General features: G+C 42.9%; 1 protein-coding gene across 2 annotated transcripts in view; it reads left to right on the top strand.

Annotated features, from left to right (window-relative positions):
* Positions 1–24,397, top strand: part of LOC105280049 (midnolin-A-like) — a 36,810-nt gene that overhangs the window by 2,142 nt on the left and 10,271 nt on the right. For both annotated transcript variants that reach the window (XM_026974618.1, XM_026974619.1), the window contains exon 2: positions 17,004–17,091. In XM_026974618.1, the coding sequence (XP_026830419.1) occupies positions 17,004–17,091 (88 nt within the window). The remainder of the gene's footprint in view (positions 1–17,003; positions 17,092–24,397) is intronic.

The raw sequence follows: 24,397 nt of genomic DNA, 5'->3' as shown, positions 1-24,397 counted from the left end.
GACGTTTCATTAATCACACCGGTTTGTTCTAAGCGCGAAAGAATAATTGAACTTTACGCGTCATGTATTCAGTATGACGCTGCTAATCAGAATCCGAGAGAGGCTCGCGAGAGGCCACGCGCAAGGGCTTGACGGATATCCCGGCGAAGTTTCCCAATGAAAGAAACAGCCCTCCGGTCTCCCTCGACCCTGTCGGGGAGACTAGGCAACCCCAGCGATTGCCTCGCTTCCCCAAAGTATCGACCTATCTTCCTGAAACTGCCTGTATAATACGTGCTCCCGTGGGCGTCCGTGGGGGCCGCGGCGCGGATCCATCCACCTCCACTACCACCTCCTGCTGCCGCCGCCGCTTCGTGCGAGCACGCGAGAGAAACATGGTGGAGTAGAAGGTTGGCATACCGCAGAGAGTAGTCGATATAGAAAGAGAGAGAAAGAGAGAGGTGGGAGGAGATGGCGGAGGTGGCGTGTAGTATAGTAGGTAGAGGATATCTCGGGAAATCGTGCTCTTGTGAAGTGGAACAGTGACAGCTGCGATAGTGGAGAGAGAGAGAGAGAGAGAGAGAGAGAAGGAGAGCAAGGGATAAGGAAAGAGATGGAAGAGAGCCGGCCAGACGAAGAGAAGGAACCTGCAGTAGAAGACCCCGTACAACGTGGTAAATCAGCCCCGTATAACGCGTTATGTACATGTATAGCGAAATACAGCTAATCCTTGTGACGTGCAACTAAGATAACAGATTTGCAGGCTTATTGGTATAGAAAGAGACTGGAGTTTTATGAATATTTCCATTTACATATATATATAATATACAGGGTGTTTCCTAAGTAAGTAGATAAACTTAAGGAGGATATTCCTTGGCTTATTTTAAGAAGAAAAGGTCATATAAACATATGTCCTAAACTGCTTTGTTTTCCAAAAAAAAGTACATCACTGTTTTCGTTCACTTTTCGTTTATTATAGAACAGTTTGTATTATTGCAAATGAAACAAATGAAAAACAATAGTAACCAAAAAGAAAAATTATAACGAAAAAGAAAATAGTAACTAAAAAGAAAAATAATAACATCACAGTAACTGCTGAAAATGTCCACCTGCAGCCATGATACACGCCTCGACTCTCCTTTCCATTGATTGACGTACACGCTCAAAAATACCTGGAGTGTTACGTATTCTTTCACATCCATCTATTATGCGATTTCTGAGATCTTCTTCATTTTAAATAGGTGTAGCGTAAATTAAAGATTTAAGCTGTCCCCATAGAAAAAAATCTACTGGATTTAAGTCTGGGGATCTTGCAGGCCATAAATGGTTTGGTCTTTGAGTACCTCGACCGATCCATCGATTGGCAAACTTCCTGTTCAAAAATTGACCATCCCCGTTCCATCCCCACCGCTGTTGAAAGCACGCTATCCGAAAAGTGAACGAAAACAGTGATGTACTTTTTTTGGAAAACAAAGCAGTTTAGGACATATGTTTATATGACCTTTTCTTCTTAAAATAAGCCAAGGAATATCCTCCTTAAGTTTGTCTACTTACTTAGGAAACACCCTGTATATAATCTACATATGTGGTTTGCATTACACGGATTCGTATTATGCGGAACGTATTCCCCGTGTTACACGGGGATCTACTGTACTTGTTATTCGTGAATAAATCCCTGTGGTCGGAACGAGTATGACTAGACGGAAATATGTGCAAGGAGAATGCGATCGCGACAATAATAACGAGGTTCATACATCTGTATGCGAAAGTGGTTGAGCGGTGCGAACCGATAAGATTATCGCATGGATAAATGCAACTATGGGTTTACGAAAATCGTACTGAAAAGGCGATCGTAATATGAAATGAATATGCATAAAGAATGCAAGACAGAGAGAGAGAGAAAGGTGGACTTGACGGAGTGGAATATACTTGTATGTATTCTCAACGCACCGACAGTGCGATCCGTTCCTTGCTTTCTTTCTCTTTCTCTCTCTCTCTCTCTCGTTCCTGCGATTTTCTTTCCTTTCTTTCTTCACTTCTTGCCTGCCTGCCTGCTTTCAGTTCTCGTTGCTTCTTCTCCTGCTTCGTTCCTTATGTGTTTCGATCGGACCTGCCGCGCGTAATTCTCCCAAGATCTCTCGCTGACCCGTCGTTGCTCCCTCTCCCCTTCCTTCTTCTTTCGTTGTGTCTTCCTCTCGTTTCTTCGTCGCATGTTCCTTGGCCCGGCTTTCTCTTTCCTTCTTCCGTCGCTCGCTCGCCACTCTCGACTGCCGCTTGTTTCTTTGTACCCGCAGGGGCAGTTTCAGGCACAGGTAGCACGCCGGATCTTTTTCCTCCTTTGAACGGCGTAATATGCGTGTGTGTACGCCGTCCTCGGCCAACTACGATAAACGCAGCCGTGCGTGTGTCAGCTCTCGGCCGCATCGCACCACGCTTAACACGCTCGCTGGCACGAAAATACCTTCTACAAATACGCGCACGCTATTGAGGAAAGGTTCTCGGGACTCGAAAGGCATACACGGTATGTCTGAAAAATAACAGGATTAATGCTGTATCGATTCAAACACTGACCACGTGTGTTAATCGTACTCAAAATATATTTCCTCGATATCGGTACAATGTATGCGTATGTAGGGAGAGAGAGAGCACGCTCAATTAACGTGGATAGACCTGGAAGTCTGCTTTCCAAGCCGCTTTAAATCCTGATCACTGTCGAGATAGCTGGAATGTCATGCCCGACTAGAAATTTATCCAGTGGTCCTGATCAGGTTGACCTTATTTTATTATCAGGTCCTGATAAGGTAAATTCATCAGGACCTGATCAGTCATGTAACGCAGCACAATAGTTACGTCCTTATCTGGATATCCTCATCAGGTTTATATCGGGTTGAAGTATTAAATCCTTACTACCCAGACAGCACCAAGTCGTCTAAAGGATTACTAAAACTTGATATTTTCGGTGAGTGTAAGAGTCCTTAGAACATATACTACTAGCATATGTTCTAAGTAAGAGTCCAAAAGAAGAGAAGATTAGAGTACCGGATCGATTTTCCAGATGGTTATTTGTAAGGTGCTAACCAAATGTTTCTTGCGAGAACGTCACGCCTGACCTGGCCATCTATCGGTCGCTTGGTGAATCAGAGGCGGGAAACACACACTTGTGTTGATTTTTGTCTCTTATTGTTCCATAATCGAGTACATTGAAACGTATATGATATAAAAATAATTAATACTCGCAAATTAAGTAGAAATTACTATTCTTTCTACATTAAGTATATAACGTACATTATAATATGATAAACTACGTATGGTCCGATGTAGGACCAGATGTGGGAAACCTTTACCTCTAAATTTGAAAAAATATCAGGATGAAGGAATAAGATCCTTAGTAGGTACTAATAATGTAAACCTCAACAAAATTTGTACTTTGAAATATCAGGCATAACGTAAGAAGGTCCTAATATGCTCCTTATTATTTTAACCCTAAAAAGGTCATACATATTTGAACCTGATGAGGATATTCTTAGGTATACCTTGTTCAGGATTACCTTACGCCAACCACGTCAGGTCCTTATAACATATTAGGTAAACCTGACAACATTTCTAGTCGGGTGGGTGATGGCTGTACGTGACTTTTTGGCCAAAAATAAGCACCGTCTCGTCGCGCTCGCTTGATTTGATTCTGCAACTGCCTTCTGTTACCAAAACTTCGCGCTCGAATGAAAGGAAACTCGCTGCGATTAATTCGACACCCGTTCGCGATAGTTCGCGTTGCCGATAGCTTTCAGCGACGCGACATTGTCACCATTGTGTGACATTCAATCCTCACGAGGCGAGTTACGTCAGTCACGAACATATGATGTAAGTGTATCTTGCGCTACCCGGTTCCTTTTGCTCAATTCAACAGATATTCCTTCTCTTTCGCGGTCAAACACGTACACTGAGAAAAATGATTTGATTGTATCAACAAGACGTATCTGATAGAATGCATTTTGGTTAAACTAACCAAGAATTTCTAGTTATCACGATAAGACTGGATATTTTATAACTAGAATTTGGTTAGTATTTTCCAGTTGGATCTATAAAACTTCTAGTTATATTACACTAGACATAAGAACAAACGAAGATGCAATCAGAATTCTGGTTAATCGCAGGGCACTCCAGCAGCATTCTATTGTTTTCGTGTCGTGCGTGTTGGTGCATGTTCGGGAAACGGATCGGCACGGACGGCACGTTTTCCTCCTGTAGTGAAATGAAATTAGTTAGTGGAATGGTCGTGAAGTGGCTGGTGAAGTGATGGCGGATGAAAAACCGTGTTCTCTTCTTATATTTTTTTATACAGGGTGTCCCGTAATAATCGCCTAACCTCTCGTATGCCAATAGAGCAGATCGAGATGAACAGAAAAGTCCCATACCATTTTGCGATATTCGCAATGATAATCCTATACCTCGAGCGGCTCGATACTCGCCTCCGCGCGCTCTGGATTCGCTTGACTTTAATATGCAATATTTCGATTATTATTGCGAATATCGCAAAATGATATGGGACTTTTCTGTTCATCTCGATCTGCTCTATTGGCATGCGAGAGGTTAGGCGATTATTACGGGACATCCTGTGTAAATATCAACATGATATTTCATTTACAGCAATCCAAGAAAACTCACGGTAATGAAACAGAAAAACGTTTCTTTTCACTAAACAGTCATGTTAATTTAACTAAATACATTTAGTATTATTATCAAGAAAATCTGGTAAATTTAACAGGAAGGAATTAATCGTGCTCATCTGGTAATTCCTAAAGGAATTCTGATTCGTCCATTTTCCAACAGACAAACTGGTTGAACCTACCAGATTTCTAATTAATGCAACCAGATTCTTTTTCAGTGTACAATTAACTAATCATTATTTCTTTCGTTATTATCTATAGAAGCACGAGAGACAATAGAAATCTATTGTGACTTGGAGATATAAAATGCGTGTGATCTTGCACGATACGCATCACGTCGGGCGTCGTCGATCGAACGAGTGTGTCATCATGTGGGATTTCTCTTAGTCATCGCGTGCCACACGTACAAGGAGCGGACTTTAAGCGCTCGCTTTGGCGAAGGTCGCTCACAGCGCAGAGATGTTCGTTCGGTCGTCCCGAGCGTACGTCGTCGAGTGGTTTGTTGGTCGTGCGAAAAGTTCGTCCTGGGTTCGCGTGAGACGCAAAATGCGCCGAACACGTGCCGCTTTCATCGGCGATCCTTGCGAGCGAGCGTGCCGGAGAAACGGGCCCCACGTTTACTCCCCCGTTATTTTTCGCAATCCGTGTGCGCGAAAACATGTTTATCGGCCGCTCCCCGAGGTCCCTTTAAGTTTGGGGTCACTCGAGAAAATCGCAAGGCGAGTATCGAATCGATATTGGCCGGACGCCCGTTTGACGATAATCAATTATTTTATGATTGCATCTGGGACACGATACTCCGAAATCATCAATCGAAAGTAATCCGTTTGATGTGGCACAACGTTACGTAAGCCGAACCACGGCAATCGATTGTTATACCGCACCGAGAACAGTACTGCATTGAAACATTGTGGCGAGTTATTTATAAGCCGTAATAAGGCTGCTATTTTTAGCTGCACTTTCTACTTCTATTTTCCGCCTCTTCCCGAAGTGCGGGCGCGCATAATCGGATCAGCTTAAGTACGATGAGTGTAAAAAAGCGTTAATTAAAAGCGAAACGGTCCTGATCTTTCGCGAAGTGCGGGTATCGCTGAAGAGTTGAAGTGCAAAGTATCAGTAAAGTGTAAAGAGAGTCATGAAAAGGGAATTAAGGGATTATTTTGATATGTACGAAAAACATACAGCTGTTTTTATCCGTCGACGTCGACTCCGAAAATATTGCAGATCCAATGGGAGCTGGAAGCCTTCGGGCTATAATTCGCCACTGTGAGGCGAACTCTCGGAATAAGCCCTGAGCAGAAACACAGTGAGGAGGACAAAGTGCTCCGTGATTACAAACGTGTTTATTCCGTTCGCACGAATATACAGGGTGTCCCGGGTTTTAACCGACAAACTGCGGGAGCATATTCTACTAGTGGAAATAAGAAAAAATTCTTATATCGAGTTTGCTTAGAAATGCTTTAGTACAAAGTTATAAACCAATATTGAAAAGAAATATGAGATAAGTACCAACGGAACATAGTGTAGAATTTGGAAGGTCCAAGATGTTTATGTTACGTGTATCCACATGTATTCATGTTCACTATGTTCAAACGATTCAGTATGATTGTTACTTTCACAACAGTAGCCGTTAGATTTCAATCGTCGTGTCAACTAGCAACTACTATCAGAATGCCAAAAGTGTTTTCAAATGAGGAATACACTGATATTCATTTCGTGTACGGATTCTGTGACGGAAATGCACGAGCTGCCGTACGAGAGTGTCAACGTAGATTTCCTAACAGGAGAGTACCAGATAGTTCTGTGTTTAGTAATACCCATTTGCAATTACGTAATTTGGGTTCATTTCGACCTATGAATGAATATGATGATGTTCGTTCAGCTCTAAGACACCGACGACGCGCGGAAAGAATCTTAAATCTTTTTGATAATACTCCTACACAAAGTGTTCGACGTGCTTCAGCTCAACTGCAGATATCGCGAAACACTATTTGGAGAACATTGCGTGCTGATGACAGATTCGCATATCGTTACACACCTGTACAAGAATGACTTCCAATCGATTATCAGAAACGAGTCGAATTTTGTAACTGGTATGTGAATGCAGTAGAAAGGGACAATCTTTTCTCATCAATGATATTATGGACAGATGAAGCGACCTTTACAAGACGAGGCATATTCAATTCTCATAATAGCCATGTATGGGCTCATAATAATCCACATACTACCAGACAAAGAAACTTTTAACACGAATTTCGATGTAATGTTTGGATGGGTATGCTTCATGACCGGCTTATTGGTCCGTTCTTTTTACCTGACCGATTGAACGGAGAATCTTTTCGAAGATTCCTATCAAACGATTTACCAATTTTGATGGAAAATGTGCCACTGCAGTTTCGCCAAAACAGCTGGATACAGTTAGACGGTTGTCTATCGCACTATGCTAGACAAGTTAGAAACTGGTTAGATGAACATTACGCTCATAGGTGGATTGATCGAGGAGGACCGGTTTTCTGGCCTCCAAGATCGCCCGATTTAACGCCTCTTGATTTTGATTTATGGGGAACTTTAAAAAATAAAGTTTACAGTACAGAAGTAATCTCGCTTGAAGATTTGAAGCAACGAATTACTAATTCAGTTACTGAGATGCAACAAAATTTTCAGGAATGTGGTACTGTAACAAATTCTGTACTACGTCGATGTCTAGCTTGTATCGATGTGCAAGGACAACATTTTGAAATGCGTCACTGAATCATTGCGTACATAATTTTTATTTTTGTGAAAAAATCCGTTGTTACTTATCTCATATTTCTTTCCAATATTGGTTTATAACTTTGTAATAAAGCATTTCTAAGCAAACCCGATATAAGAATTTTTTCTTATTTCCACTAGTAGAATATGCCCCCGCAGTTTATCGGTTAAAACCCGGGACACCCTGTATTCCGCGACTGACCTCTCTTCGAGGCAACGAGCGTGAACGATAGCGACAGAAGCAAACCGATAATATTTATAGTATAAACGCGCTACATATAAGAGGGACATTTCCCAGCCCTCCGTCGCGCCTTCGACGCTTATTTACACCCGCCTGCTAGAAATGCTTACTCCAATGCACTTTCTCCCTCTCCCTCTCTATCTCTCACCCTCTCGGTTTTGGAATATCGATTGTACGTGATCCAAGAGAAAAAAATCGTTCGCGAATGAAGCTTCTCAACGGGCGGTTTCGCGCTCGTTGGAACTTTGCTTTCGCACGTACACCGCTTGCTGACGCAGCGCCGCGACGACGATGCGAGAGATTGGATTCAGTTCCATTAGGAAATAAAAAGTCGCCGCGACCCAGAAAAATGCATTCCGCAGACACTCGAGCGGGGCCCGTGCTGCGTCACGTTTGTTAATTAGCCCGAGTTTCGTTCATGGGGATCAGGAGAGCCGCACGGCGCGCGGAGAGTTCCATGGCGGTATGCAATTGCGATGCGATTCTCATTGACCTTTCTCACACGCGCATCTCGTTTCATTTTTCAAGCAGCACGTACTTGAAATTCAAGCGCATTCAATATCAAAGTATAAAAAAAACCAGTCTCTCCAATCTACCATTAAACACATTTCCCCACTCGCTAACGGCTATTTACATTTATCTCGTTTCTGCGATTTACACCGGATACGCATTGGCTATTATCCCGCTATCGGATTTTTCGAAGCAATTACTGCTCGCAGCGATCGCACGCGCGACGCGAGAACCGTCCACGCCGCGTGCCTCCGCCACTTACAAGTAACACTACCCAAGTGTCACATGCCGATTTTGATAAGCTTTGAATATGTTGTTGTCTAGGTCAAAATATGAGATACATATTTTTTTATATCGGCCCGTTTTGCCATTAAGGGGGTGAAACACCCTCTTGAAAAAAATCGGGTTTTACACACACACACACACACACACACAAATATATGTTAATTTATAAGAAATGTTAGTATATATGCAATTATAGAGAAAAAAACAAACAAATTTAGAAATATTGAAAAAAATAAAAAAAGTAAAATTTTCTTGTCAGCTCTACGTTGACCATTTCTGGGTCCGGCAGAGGGCGAGAACCTGACTTATTTTGTTAATTAAAAGTAATCCCCCGACTTCATTGTTATCTCTGTGCGAAAAAACTGTTGCCAGGAGTAACTAGCGTATTAAATACGAGAATACGGACGGGGCGCGTATGTAGCGATATAGAGGTACTTTTAGCTTATTTTTGAAAAATGCGTTTTCAGAATATGACCTTATCATATATGGTTGAATTGTCGTTAAATATGCTTGAAGTTTTGCTGAAAGATAAATTTTAAAATTTTCAAAAATTGTGGAGGGGGAAAGGAATTTCGAAAAATATGACATTTTCGAAAAATCTGATTGCACTGTTATAAAGTACATTAGAATCCATAAAACTTTTACTTGAAACTTTTTCTTATATGTTTTATTGTTTCGACGGTATTCGCTAAGAAATATAAAACCCGATTTTTTTCAAGAGGGTGTTTCACCCCCTTAATGGCAAAACGGGCCGATATAAAAAAATATGTATCTCATATTTTGACCTAGACAACAACATATTCAAAGCCTATCAAAATCGGCGTGTGACACTTGGGTAGTGTTACTTGTTAGTATTTTCGCGATTACACCGCGAGTCCGTTAGTTTAATTTATACAAAAAGCCGGGATTTTACCGCTACGCGTATAGGCAAGAGACGAGACGAGACGAAACGAGAGGACGCGAGGAGGATGTACCTCGACGCAAAGCACCTCGCGCTCGGTACGTTCACCAGCGCGCTCCTCGTATTGGTCGCCTCGTGTTTCGAGCCTGAATATCGCGATGACAGACAGGCGTTATCGTGGCGCAGGCTGTTATCTCCGCTTCTTTCTTTTATCGCCGACGTCGAGCGTAAAGGTCAGCGACACGCCGATCCGAACGGATCAGGAGATCGTCTTGAGGATCTCCGTTAAAGCTCGTTCGGCTCGGCATCTCGGTGACCTCTCTGTGAAAGCTCGCACGCGCGAGGTGATGCACTTCATCCTCGTGTTCCTTATCTTAGCCTGGGACTCGGCAAAGTCGAGTGCCGGTCTCGTCCGCTCTGCGGGTTTGTCGCGACGTTGCAGGTGCTCGAGAACCGAGCTGGAGGAAAAAAGCACTTGAGATCCGATATCGATAAGCGAATGCCGAAATCAAGGTGCAAAGATGACCCGTGCTGATGCTAAGCGTCGAACGGGACCGTCTTCGCACCACGTGCACGTGGACTTTCGTTTTTAGATTCAGCCACGTGTCGCGCCTTCATTATCGAGCTGTTTCGCTGAATCGCGCCATTAGCAAGGTCGTTTGATCATCAACAGCAGGTAGCGTGCTCCGTTAATAATTTTCTCCGGCGAGAACCTCGCTGCAAAATTGAATTGCACGAAAATTTATTGGCGCGTGGCGTGGCCACGTGCCGTTTGCGTAGATGCCGACGAGGCACAATTCGGCGCCTGCTTCCGCAGCAGCGTTTCAATTTAAGCGTGCGCGCCAATCGATACGCTACTGCCGAGCAACGCATGCTTAACACTCGCGGATCGCCGATATCGCGATATCGCCACACTCGCCTTTCATTGCGACTCTGCATTAAAATTACCCGCGGGCATCGTTGGAATAAACATCTATTTTACGAAGCAGGGAAGAAATACCATTGACATAGGAATATATGGACGGAGCCTATGCTACGAACTTAGGCAAGGGGGGTTCTGAGATTTGCGGTAAGGAGAGGCTGCTGGCAAATCGGGCGAGTTCGGCTGTTCTCGACATCGCCCGAATGATACTCGATACAGTCTTGTAAAGTTGTGATACTGAAGTTACATGTACGATGAGTTATTGTGTTGTGTCGGAATGTAGCAATCGCATTAATGCAAAAAGGAAAAATTAGCAACAACTTATGAAAGAAAATGGTCCGAAAATTTCTTTTCATCTGTAAGTAAAATACATACAATTGTAGGTTATATACACAATGCCGGTAAAACGTTTCACATATTGTTATGTGTTTATTATTACATTCATATGAATAATTGTTCGATAACAGTTTTTCATTTATAGTTGTTATTATAATTCATATATTTAATAATAATATATACGATTTGACTATATATATATATTTATTATTAAATATATGAATTAATAAAAACTATAAATGAAAAACTGTTATTGAACAATTGTTTATATGAATATAATAATAAACAAGCCAAAATTCTTTCTTAACACCGCCAGTAGATAATTTCAGTAAACGAGTACGATTAATATTCGACACAACTGGCTATAATTCTCTTTATTAGAACGACGTTTCGACCATACGGGATGTGGTCCTCTTCAGTGGGTGACAATGTTACATCTAAATTACGTTAAAAATATAATAATTAAATAAGATTGTCTTTCGGTGCCACCATTACTCGGTCTAGGTGTATAATCAAGCCAAAATTCTTTCTTAACACAATAATAATAAATTTAAATAATAATAAACACATAACAATATCTGAAACGTTTTACCGGCATTGTGTATAACCTACAATTGTATGTATTTTACTTACAGATGAAAAGAAATTTTCGGACCATTATTTTCTTTCATACGTTGTTGCCAATTTTTCCTTTTTGCATTAATGCGATTGCTACATTCCGACACAACACAATAACTCATCGTACATGTATATATATCACTGGCGAAACCGAACATACCCGAACAGCCGAAGTTACACGAAGTGCCAGTGCTCTCCCCTTACCGCTAATCTCGGCTTCCCCTCGTAAAAGGCTCCGTCCATATATTCCTATGTCAATGAGAAATACCGATACCTCTCCTCTCTCGCGTGATCGATGCGAAATGCACGCGCTCGCCAAGGCCGAGGAGTCTCGCCTTTTTCCGATTCTCAGTCGTCCGAGCCCGCGTACCAAGTGAGCAGTGATTTCGCAATGAGAATATCGTCGGTGACGACCGTTCGCTTGCTTGTTCGCACGGGGAACGACAGTGGTGTCTAGGTTCCCAACGTGGCAGCACGGATTACACGCCGCCGCCGAGGATTGGAAGCGGAGCGTCCACGAAGCTAGAAATCGATTCGAGATCTCGACCCGAGAAATTTGTGGCTAATCAACTTGCAGCTCCGGTTAATTTAATCGTCGATTAAATTAACTTACAGGACGACCAACATAAAACTTATATTATTTATATACGAGAATTATTAGAGATTTTTATATTAATTATCGACGATTAGATTAATCGCAGTTTGGTCGAAGTGGCCCACAAGGCTTTACCCCCCCCCCCCCCCGGTGCGGTAAATCTCTCGGTCGTCGGGTGCGTGCAACCTAGAGACACAACTAGAGAGTCAGACCGAGCGAGTAGAATTCCCTATGGATCCTGCGAGGATCAGTGACCTCATCATTAACGGATTTATCATTTTATCACAAGCATTTATCGCTTATATGCCGGTATTTATAGTCCGTTTTATGTCAAGGTCATCTTAAACTTAGATCTTAAGACCATTTCTTAGATAGCTGTATTAGTATCTCAAATACATAATTAAATTTTTTAGGTAGTTAGATTATCTTGTTACACAACGGACTATAATACCGGCTATTCAGGTCGATCATTCAGGATACTGCTTGTAAAAAACCGAGATTGCAAAAACGCTTTTGCGTACGTCTCACAAAAAAAGGCTCCTCAATATTTAAATTTATTAAATATATGCTCGCACGCGCAGAAATTGATTTAATGACGCCCGCCGCTATCGGACTCCGCGGAAATATAACATTCGCGCGCGGTCAGCTCTAGTTATCCTTCGATCCGAGGTTCAGCGAGGCAAGCGAGGAGGCGGCCAATGGGAACGGCCGGCGTTATCCGAGGCGGCGTTACCGCGAGCCGCGGTCTAATCTTCTGGGTCGGCATTTTCTTATCGGGCGGCTTTTTATGCGCCGCGAGTCTAAGCGCGATCGCGTTTATCACGGTGGCTCCGTCAATGCCAGCCGGGGCCAGCCGTGGATGCTCCGCCGAGGTAGCGCGACGTAAGCGCGCATCACACCGGCGATAGCTCGCGCGCGGATACCGGAATGTATCGCGCGCACGCGTGCACCTTAAAACACCCGGGAGATCGAAAGACAGCGCAAGACGGCGGCGTAAGCCGAATTGGAGTAGATCGCTTCACCAGTTAACGACACAATCGATACCGGATTATTTTTAGCTTTATCGAGAATAGCATAATTTTCTTTCCGCCGGAATAGAACGCCTGAAGGTAACGAGAAAGGAAGGAAAGTGATGGCTCTAAAGCGAAATTAGGTTAGTGATAACTGCACTGATTTCTTTAAGCTTATTTGTAGCTCATTTACACTTTTTTTTATACTTGTTGAGGCCTCGCGAAAAACGGCGGTAATTATTTAGATTAACGGAGCAACCTCGAATGACCTTGACCTTGACATATATTGTCACGGTCACCCTCCTGAGTGACCTTCAAAAGGTTTTAGCCGTCGCTCATTGTTTATTAAAAAGTTATTAACAAAAGAAGTTTCGAAAATATAGTAGTTATTTTGAATATTGAAAAACATAAACGACGAATATGAACGAAGGAAGGAAAGTGATTTAACCTAACCTAACCTGGTTAGGTTAGGTTAGGTTATATTTTCCGAAACTGGAGCCCCGGACACATATCCGCTCGTTTTTCAGCCCGCTTCGCAGGAGGGCGGGGGGAGGGGCTTCACCCCTCCCCCGCCGGGATTCGTGCCGTGTACCAGGTGATCAAAATCTGTACGGTAAAATCTGTAACACCGGCTCCGACGGGCTGAAAACGAGCGTATATGTCCGGGTCTCCAGTTTCGGAAAATATAACCTAACCCAAACCTATTTCTGATTTAAAGGTAAAATTCCATCAATTATACTCTTTCGTAAACGTATATGATATCGTAAAATTATGCTTTATTCATTAAACTTTTTTGTTAATAACTTTAACAAACAATGAGCGACGGGTGAAACCTAGTGCGGGTTATTCGGGAAGGTGACTTTTGTAATATATGTCAAACTCAAGTCCTTGCTTCGCGTGGACAACTGAAAATTCGTGAAAAATCATTAAACTTCTTTTGTTAATAACTTTTTAATAAACAATGAGCGACGGCTAAAACTTTGAAGGTCACTCAGGAGGGTGACCTCTATAATATATGTCAAGGTCAAGGTCATCCGAAGTTGCTCCGTTAAACTAAATAATTACCAAAACGGCCACTGCACTGGACGCGATGAGCAATGAGCGATATCTAATGAGAGCTCTTTGCTAGAGATAGAGAACGTTGGAAAAGCAGAGTTCCTCAATCGTGCATTTCTTTATCCCCCGAAAAAAGGGAGAAGCACTCGCTGCTACTTGCACACTTCCGTCCACTGCTTCAAAGCGCCTTTCTACCGCGCGTTTATTTCGGTCGATTTCCGCTCGTGGTAACGGTTGCATCAGCAAGCGGTCGCGCGATAGCGCGCGGCGTCTATGCGAATCCGATCGCGATGTGGACCGTCTACAATGGCAGTAAGCAGCAAGAAATAATCGATTATTTCAAAAACTGACCAGTGGGAACTCTTACTGCTTACTGCCGTTGCAGACGGTCCAATAGACTCTGATTGTCAGAAATAAGGCGCCAAGTTCAAAAGGATTTTCTCGCAGCGTTCGTCTCGGTTTCATTGAGCGAGACCGGAGAAGCGGGATGCTGACAATGAGTTTCTAAGCTGCTGCGTTGAGCACACGTTCATCACCAAGTTCCTCACCGCCTTTCGAGAACCGGGATTGTTAGGATGGGACAATGTGATTTGTACACTGAAAAAAATCTGGTTGCATTAATTAGAAATCTGGTAGGTTCAACCAGTTTGTCTGTTGGAAAATGGACGAATCAGAATTCCTTTAGGAATTACCAGATGAGCACGATTAATTCCTTCCTGTTAAATTTACCAGATTTTCTTGATAATAATACTAAATGTATTTAGTTAAATTAACATGACTGTTTAGTGAAAAGAAACGTTTTTCTGTTTCATTACCGTGAGTTTTCTTGGATTGCTGTAAATGAAATATCATGTTGATATTTACACAGGATGTCCCGTAATAATCGCCTAACCTCTCGCATGCCAATAGAGCAGATCGAGATGAACAGAAAAGTCCCATATCATTTTGCGATATTCGCAATAATAATCGAAATATTGCATATTAAAGTCAAGCGAATCCAGAGCGCGCGGAGGCGAGTGCCGAGCCGCTCGAGGTATAGGATTATCATTACGAATATCGCAAACTCGCATGGGACTTTTCCCTTCATCTCGATCTGCTCTATTGGCATACGAGAAGTTAGGCGATTATTACGGGACACCCTGTATAAAAAAAATATAAGAAGAGAACACGTTTTTTCATCCGCCATCACTTCACCAGCCACTTCACGACCATTCCACTAACTATTGGGTTGGCCAAAAAGTAATTGCGTTTTTTTTTATATAAATAAAAGGCGAATTTTTCATGGGAAACAAAAACTTTATTAAACAATATATTGTCCATTTTGTTTGATTATCTTTTGCCATTTTTCAGGCAACTTCATGATTCCGCGCTCAAAAAAGTTCTTATCTTTCTCAGAAAAAAACAATTCCAACAACGATTTGATATCCTCATCAGCAGTAAAGGTTTTACCATTCAAGGCGTTTTGCGAAGAACGAAACGAATGGTAATCTGATGGTGCCAGGTCTGGCGAATATGGTGAATGTGGTAACACGTCCCATCCAAGCTGCAACAATTTTTCACGAGTGACCAAACTTGTACGTGGTCTAGCGTTATCATGGTGAAACACAACACCTTTGCGATTCACCAATTCTCGACGTTTCTGTTTGATGGCATCGTTTAATTTATCCAGTTGACGACAGTATACGTCTGAATGAATGGTTTGATTCCTTGCAAGCAGCTCAAAATACACAGTCCCACCAGACTGACAGCATAATCTTTCTTTGGTGAATATCTGCTTTTCAAGTGCTTCGAGCAGGTTCATCACGCTTGCTCCACGATCTTTTTCATTTGACGTTGTTGTAGACGATCGATTTTTCGTCGCCTGTTATCATACGTTTCAAAAATGGATCATTTTCCTCACGTTTCGGAAGAGAATCGCAGATGTCAATACGCTTAGTGAGATGAATTTCTTTGAGCTCACGTGGTACCGAAATATCGAGCTTACTAATGTATCCAAGTCGTTTTAAATGGTTTTCAACACTCGATTTCGATATGTTAAGATTCTCAGCAATCTCTCGTGTCGTTAAACGCCGATTGGAATCGATCAGTGCCTTTATTTTGTCATCAATTTCGATTGGCCTTCCTGAGCGTGGTGCATTTTTCACATTAAAATCTCCAGATCGAAATTTAGCAAACCAATTTTGACACTGCCGCAGTTTTAAAGCATCTTCGCCATATACATGACATAACTTTTTATGAGCTTGCACAGCGTTTTTCCCTTTTCGGAAGTAATAAAACAAAATATGAGGAAAATGTTGTTTTTGATTTTCCATTTTGAAATCGACGGCAAAGAAACAATTGTTAACGAAATCGTGTACTTTCTTTTTGTAAAACAAGCTTGAACTGTGAGTTGTTAACCTACATAATGAATTTGTGGTTTAGAATGAAGTTAGTTACATTTCAAGACATGTATGTCCATCTATTGGGAAAAAACGCAATTACTTTTTGGCCAACCCAATAATTTCATTTCACTACAGGAGGAAAACGTGCCGTCCGTGCCGATCCGTTTCCCGAACATGCACCAACACGCACGACACGAAACAATAGAATGCTGCTGGAGTGCCCTGCGATTAACCAGAATTCTGATTGCATCTTCGTTTGTTCTTATGTCTAGTGTAATATAACTAGAAATTTTATAGATCCAACTGGAAAATACTAACCAAATTCTTACAGTACAGTCTGTCAAACGTTCTAGTTATAAAATATCCAGTCCTATCGTGATAACTAGAAATTCTTGGTTAGTTTAACCAAAATGCATTCTATCAGACACGTCTTGTTGATACAATCAAATCATTTTTCTCAGTGTACGTCACGATTTCTTTAAAGAGAGCCCGAAGAAAATTGGCCCGCGCGAACCGGGATGCTTACGCTGATGCAAGACGATCACGACCCAATTCCATCGACTGTTGCATATGAGTGTTCCTCATCGGCCGCCTCCGTTTCTCTTGGCATCGTCCGAATTGTTCTCTTCCCTCGTCGGCGCTCGGGAAGCGCGACGCTCGAACGGAATATTCGGACGACACGCCCGCGTCCCGCAGTCCCTCTCGATTTAGTCACCGGTGGAATATTCACGAATTGTTTTTTCTGTTTCAGGCAGTTACGCGAAGGAACGCTCGCGGAGAATGGCCTGCAGAACGACAGCCGACTCACGCTCCTACCAAGCGTGGAAACCGGACTGCTGGTGAGCCTCTCCTCTCCTCTAGCCGCGGCTATCAGCACATCAGGCTATCGGATTGACTCCAAGCGGAAGTGACAATCCGAAATGCCAAATCTTTTAGCTAGCGCCAGATTAACTATGCGCGATTCGCAAATGTTCAAACCAATGATAAAAAGGCAGACGCTGAGGTGCTGAGCCAATGTTACTTTTTCATGTCGGACAAGCTAGCTCCAGGATGTGAAATTAGCGGTTTTTCGCAACGAGATAATAATCCAGAAGCTGTAATTACCGATGCAGCCGAATAATAACGTTTAGTTCTAGTGAACGGTTAACAAACGAGTAACGTACATGAGCGTGATGCACAGATGGGGCGATACTCCGAGTTCTTCGCTTGCTTTCGCCATCGTGCGGATGAACGCGCCGGTGACTCCTGGCGAGGAGAACGGTCCGCGCGGACAAACGCCGTTAACTCAGGCGCTCGCGTATCGCCAGGTCACTTGGTTTCTCGGTCATGCCATATCGTCCCCGACGTCTTTATCTTCTCGCGGCGCAACTCGCGGATCCTCCAACCATCCGAATTCACGCTCACTGGTTACGGTTGTGCGATTCTCAAGGAGCGGTACGACGCGAATTTCGACCTTGCGATACGGAAAGATGTTATTGACTCAAGGCAACGTAACATTTTTGCGAAGTAACGTAATCCAAGTCAGCCGAATTCAACCCAGCTCTATAGGCAGTCAGAAAACATACGACATACAGGTGCTGTTCCGCATGGGACAGCAGGCTTTAGGAAACAAGGTGTAGCAACGTCACGGAAACGGTTCTCCCCGTCTCGTTGTGCGTTTCCGCTCGGGGATTACGTGAGTGCGGAAGATATTGTAAAGCGAAAGAAAACGGTGAAGCGTATACGCTGACACAGGCGTAAAACCGTCGAAACCTTTTCAATCGTTCGCGCTCGCGAATGAAGCCTGAAGAGGAAGAATAATACCATCCATTTCATGATGCCACCGATTTGATTATCGATTCGTGTCGTATTACATAGAGGAGAATCCCCTATTATGAGATATGCTCCTAATATGAGATACTGGAGTTTCTGCTAAACTAGTGAGCACCATCTGTTAATTCCACCATGAACTTATTACTCTTGGTGTAAAATATATTTAGTGAAAAATTCATTGTTCGTTATTGCGTTTAGCTTTTGCAAGAAAAGGTTTGTGAAATTGTGAACATGTCAAAGGAACTTAAGGTAAGTCTTTAAACCTTGTTTATTACATAATAAAGAAATGGTTGGCAATAAATTCAGTATGCAATGATAGAGTAGAATCGTAGTAACAGGAGAATACGCGATTTGTTGAATTGCTTAATTGTAGAGGTTAGATTTCACGATCGCGGAACCGCTGGGCGCGTGGCTCGTACAATGAGATATTCAGGGTACTCTTAATATGAGATAATTATTGCTCGAATATGAAGAGTACGTAGTGTAATACAAAGAAAGAAAATACTACGTTAAGGTTAAAGAAAAGTTAATACGAATTTTTGCGTATTTAATTTTTATAGAATCTGACTATGGAGGTTAGGGAAACGAGGAAGCGTTGACGGTGGAATCGTGAAGATTTGGCGAAGGCTGTGGCAGCAGTATTTTTATAAAAATATCTAATAAAGTTTTGTACTTGCAATACTGATGTATTTTGCACTTTTAACACCGATTTCTCAAGGTATCTTATATTAGGAGCACACTTTCTCGATCCTGCGTAAAGCTGTGTTTTCAAATTTGTTTAATTTTCAGAAAAAATAATATTTAAATTAGATTTTTCATTTCACCAACCTAAAGCTTATTAAATTCTCTTCAAGAGAACGTATTACATTTTTAAATTCTGCCTATAGATTTCCTTACATTCGGCAAAATCGATATGGTATCTCATACTCGGGGACTTTCCTCTACGTCCGGCATTATTGCAGTATTTTGTTGATCATCAATCAGTCCTCCAAAAAACGATGTTAATTCCATGTCGAAAAATCGCCGGAATAAGGTATCAGATTTTTCAGATGAAAGACAGTCGTGGCTCTCTGGCTCCCCCATTAGAGAAATTCCGTCTCGCCTGTGAATGAACCTCCAGTTCGAGGCATCGGAGGACGAAAGGGGAAGTTGAAGGTATTGCAGGAGGGAGACGCCAAAGTCTTTTCTCTCTTTCCCCCGAAGTCTGAAATTGACTCCGACCCGGGCTCGCCAGGCGTTGGCAACAGCGAGCGGCGTTCCCCGGGTCCTTATCGCGTGGTCGAGACTTGTTCGCATGGCTGTCAAGGGGACCGCCCGCTCGCCCGCTCGGCTCTCGGTCACCCGCAGTCAATTTTAAAGCCCCGTCCCTGTGTAGGTACGTACGCCCGAGAACCGGGTATGCGCGCGCGTGTGTCTGTATCTTTATATGCCCGTATCTCCCTTTCTCTCTCGCTCCCTCCTGCGCGATCCCTCGCTGTTACCCTCCCATCTCTAGCTACGATCTGCGGGTATACTGGGTGTCGTGGAAAACAAAGATGCGCCACACGTACTCGGCGATCATTCCCAGTCAAGGTGCAGCGGATCTTTTCTCTCGGGAATAAGAATCGTTGTCTTTAAACCCTGTTTTCTTTCGCTTCCTCGGCCAAGAAGAAGTTTCGCATCCTCGTGAGCGCCGAGCTCCTCGACACACCCTGTACATACTCGTGGGTGGTTACGGGAGGGACGAGGCGAGACCCACGGGCCGGGTTCACGCAGCTCGGCTCGGCTTCGAGCGCGGGTGCCCTGCGATCGAAGAGCAGCGTTTCGCGTTTATCTCTTTGCCGCGTGTTCCTTTTTTCTCTCGTCCGACTGCTCTCGCTCTCTGCTCGTCGAGATGCCACCGCGAGAAGAGAGGCTTTTTCGACTTCGTTCCGCGCGCTCTCACCGCCTCGGCGGAATTGCCGTTAGATATTGGGGAAATGGCAGAATCCTATCCTTGCCAGAGTGCGATTAATTTCGTTGCCGTCCAAAACCGGTCCTGACCATGTCTATATGCGTGCCATTCTCGCAAGTTGTCCTCCTGTTATTCGTCAACGCGTCAATTTGACTTGCTCCTGGATTAACTCCTAGTGAACGGTCAGTTCGCTGATCTTCCTTCGATCGGGTGAAAGTTTAGACTCGCGATTAAAGCTATAACTTGTCACATCTTTTTATTTTATTGCGTTATCGCGTATTATACGATTTCCTATGAGAATTCTATTTATCATAGATACATCGTTACTTTTTTCCTCCTTCCTGTTATTCTTAAAGCCTTGAGGTCTGACAAAGCTGTGACACGAGTAATTGTGATTTTAAGAAGGGCACATGAGCGAAAATTCAGAAAAGGGCATTTAAAAATATTTATATTTCGTTTTACGTCTGAGGCCAAACGTGAAAGATAATATCTGTTAATGAAGAATGTAGTTAACTTTGTGTATCCTTTCAGATAAGATAAAGATCTTCCAAACACTCTCTAAATCTTCTTGAAAGTGGAATTTTTGCTTATGTAAACCTTTTGTACAGCAATCACCTCCGCATTGTGTTCGACCTTCTTGGCGTTTTAAAAGCGTCCGGTTTAAAGACGATAATCCCATTCTGCACGAACGTAACTTTTCTGACTTGAAAGAACGTTTCGATCGTCGTGACTGTCGTGTGTGTAGCTCAGCCAACTATTGTAGTTTCAAGATTTCCGGTGTTCTCTCGCTCGAGATTGAACGGGCAAACGAAATTATCGCGTTAAGGAGTACGACACACACTCATTTTACAGTAAAGTGATCACGCGTCGGGCTACATCGGTATGACGGTTACTTCCGTCGGAAATACATGGCCATTGGCCACAATTAACTGTTGAATAACTGCGCGGAGTTTGATGGGCTATCAACGTATATTTGTTCTGCAGTTTGTTTGTTGCCCGAGAACGCGTACATGCGGCCAATCCGAGAGTTTTCCTCTCCGTCACCTGGAATTTAAAGCAAATGAGTTAAAAGAGACGTAGACACGGAGGGCGAATCGTGAGATTTTCACCTAGGGACGGAAAGGCGAAAAGTGAAACTGTTTTCGCGGGAGAAAGGCTGCAGGAGTGCTCGACGTAATGTCCAACTGTTACTTTACTGCGACTTTTTATAATTTGATAGAGAAACATATTCTAGGAGGACGTCTAGACGCACGAGATACGAGACGTGGAGACTCGATGGAAATTTCATTTTCAGTATCGATCCATATTGTTGCCTTATCCGACAATTTAATTCAGACAGCTAAAAGCGAGCAAGTTCATCGCCAATTACGTAGTCGACCGTGTCAGTGTTTAATCTACTCGATCTGTACGGCTTTTATTATCGCTTTCACTCGTTTCCTAGTGGGTATCAGCTTTCGATCGATTCTGAACAATGGCATACGTATACAATTTTTCGAGTCAAATTGAAGAATAGACTGCGTCACGTGCTCCCTTAAAAATGTGAGAACAATTAATTTTTAAGTTGACAGAATTAAAAGTATAGATTACAATCGCGTAACAAAGTTTCAGAATGCGAGTTGCAGCATTCCTGAACGATTTGTCGCGATTCACGAGTCTCATCGGATCGATCGCTTGGAAGCGTCGAGGAAGTTCGTTGTGAGAGACGCAGACGATTGGGTACCGGGAGTGGGCCCGATTGGTTAATCGTTTTGCAAGAGCGTTTCACCGAGCGACGAGACCAGGCTCTGGGACTTGCTTCGTGTTCACGAACGAACGAACGGACGAGGGAACGGAAGAGCACGCGACAATTTCGCGACGAAAATGAAGAACGGAATCTTTGCTTGATCTTTAAAATGCGAATGCATATATTAGGAGTGTGATTTAGTTTTGAGGGTTTTGCAACAGATGGCTGTGGTGTCACTTTGTTCCAATAGCTGTTTCCGATAACTGTTGTTTCTTACAGTGTTGACATTATCCATCACATTTAGTAGCATTATAGCAACAGATGCAATAACAGTCGTGTTTATATCATCGTAAAAATGCAACTTTCGACAGAGCATTTACGACATGCGTTGCTTTTGTTTTTTAATCAAAAGAAAACTGCGGCTGACGGTTATAGAATTCTTGTGGAAACTTATGGTGACGCAGAATCACCATCAATTAAGACGTGTGAATACTGGTTTAGACGCTTTAAAAGTGGTGATACTGATGTGAAGGACAAAGAACGCTCGGGACAACCAAGAAAGCTTGAAAATGCAGATTTGCAAGCATTATTGGACGAAAATCCAACACAATCCACTTCAGAACTTGCCAGAGCACTAAATGTTGATCGTACAACAGTTACCAAACATTTACATGAAATGGGAAAAATGAAGAAAGAAGGGAAATGGGTTCGACATCAATTATCGGAGAGTGCCATTGCGAACCGGTTGAACATTTGCATTTCGTTGATCGCCGGGCAAAAAAAGAAGAGTCTTTTGTCTCGGATTGTTACCGGGGATGAAAAGTGGATCTATTTTGATAATCCGAAACGCAGAAAATCATGGGTGGATCCAGGCGAACCATCAACATCCACTCCGAGACGCAATATTCACGGTTCAAAAGTAATGCTCTGTATTTGGTGGGATAGTGTACTACGAGCTGTTAAATCCGCACGAGACTGTCACGGCTGATCGTTATCGACACCAATTGTACAAGTTGAAGCAAGCATTGGACCAAAACCGACCACCAATTGCGAGTAAACGACGGAAAGTGATTCTTCGTGACAACGCTCGACCTCACGTTGCGTTATCAGTGAACAAACACTATTAGAGCTTGAATGGCAAGTCTTCTCCGGACATTGCTCCATGCGATTATTATTTGTTCCGGTCGATGCAACACGCTTTAGAGGATACACACTTTGATAATTTCGAAGAAGTGCGAAAACTCGTCGACGAATGGATCAACTGAAAAGAAGAGTCATTTTATCGTGGTGGAATCCATCTCTTGCCAGAGCATTAAATGTTGATCGTACAACAGTTACCAAACATTTACATGAAATGGGAAAACTTCAGAAAGAAGGGAAATGGGTTCGACATCAATTATCGGAAAGTGCCATTTGAACATTTGCATTTCGTTGATCGCCGGGCAAAAAAAGAAGAGTCTTTTGTCTCGGATTGTTACCGGGGATGAAAAGTGGATCTATTTTGATAATCCGAAACGCGGAAAATCATGGGTGGATCCAGGCGAACCATCAACATCCACTTCGAGACGCAATATTCACGGTTGAAAAGTAATGCTCTGTATTTGGTGGGATAGTGTACTATGAGCTGTTAACTCCGCACGAGACTGTCACGGCTGATCGTTATCGACACCAATTGTACAAGTTGAAGCAAGCATTGGACCAAAACCGACCACCAATTGCGAGTAAACAACGGAAAGTGATTCTTCGTGACAACGCTCGACCTCACGTTGCGTTATCAGTGAAACAAACACTATTAGAGCTTGAATGGCAAGTCTTCTCCGGACATTGCTCCATGCGATTATTATTTGTTCCGGTCGATGCAACACGCTTTAGAGGATACACACTTTGATAATTTCGAAGAAGTGCGAAAACTCGTCGACGAATGGATCAACTGAAAAGAAGAGTCATTTTATCGTGGTGGAATCCATCTCTTGCCAGAGCATTAAATGTTGATCGTACAACAGTTACCAAACATTTACATGAAATGGGAAAACTTCAGAAAGAAGGGAAATGGGTTCGACATCAATTATCGGAAAGTGCCATTTGAACATTTGCATTTCGTTGATCGCCGGGCAAAAAAAGAAGAGTCTTTTGTCTCGGATTGTTACCGGGGATGAAAAGTGGATCTATTTTGATAATCCGAAACGCAGAAAATCATGGGTGGATCCAGGTGAACCATCAACATCCACTCCGAGACGCAATATTCACGGTTGAAAAGTAATGCTCTGTATTTGGTGGGATAGTGTACTATGAGCTGTTAACTCCGCACGAGACTGTCACGGCTGATCGTTATCGACACCAATTGTACAAGTTGAAGCAAGCATTGGACCAAAACCGACCACCAATTGCGAGTAAACAACGGAAAGTGATTCTTCGTGACAACGCTCGACCTCACGTTGCGTTATCAGTGAAACAAACACTATTAGAGCTTGAATGGCAAGTCTTCTCCGGACATTGCTCCATGCGATTATTATTTGTTCCGGTCGATGCAACACGCTTTAGAGGATACACACTTTGATAATTTGGAAGAAGTGTGAAAATTCGTCGACGAATGGATCAACTGAAAAGAAGAGTCATTTTATCGTGGTGGAATCCATCTCTTGCCAGAGCATTAAATGTTGATCTTACAACAGTTACC

This window comes from Ooceraea biroi, chromosome 13, assembly GCF_003672135.1.
Source record: "Ooceraea biroi isolate clonal line C1 chromosome 13, Obir_v5.4, whole genome shotgun sequence".
In the NCBI taxonomy this organism is placed as follows: domain Eukaryota; kingdom Metazoa; phylum Arthropoda; class Insecta; order Hymenoptera; family Formicidae; genus Ooceraea; species Ooceraea biroi.
Note: the sequence above shows the minus strand (reverse complement) of the source record. Positions and strands in the feature narration are given on the sequence as shown.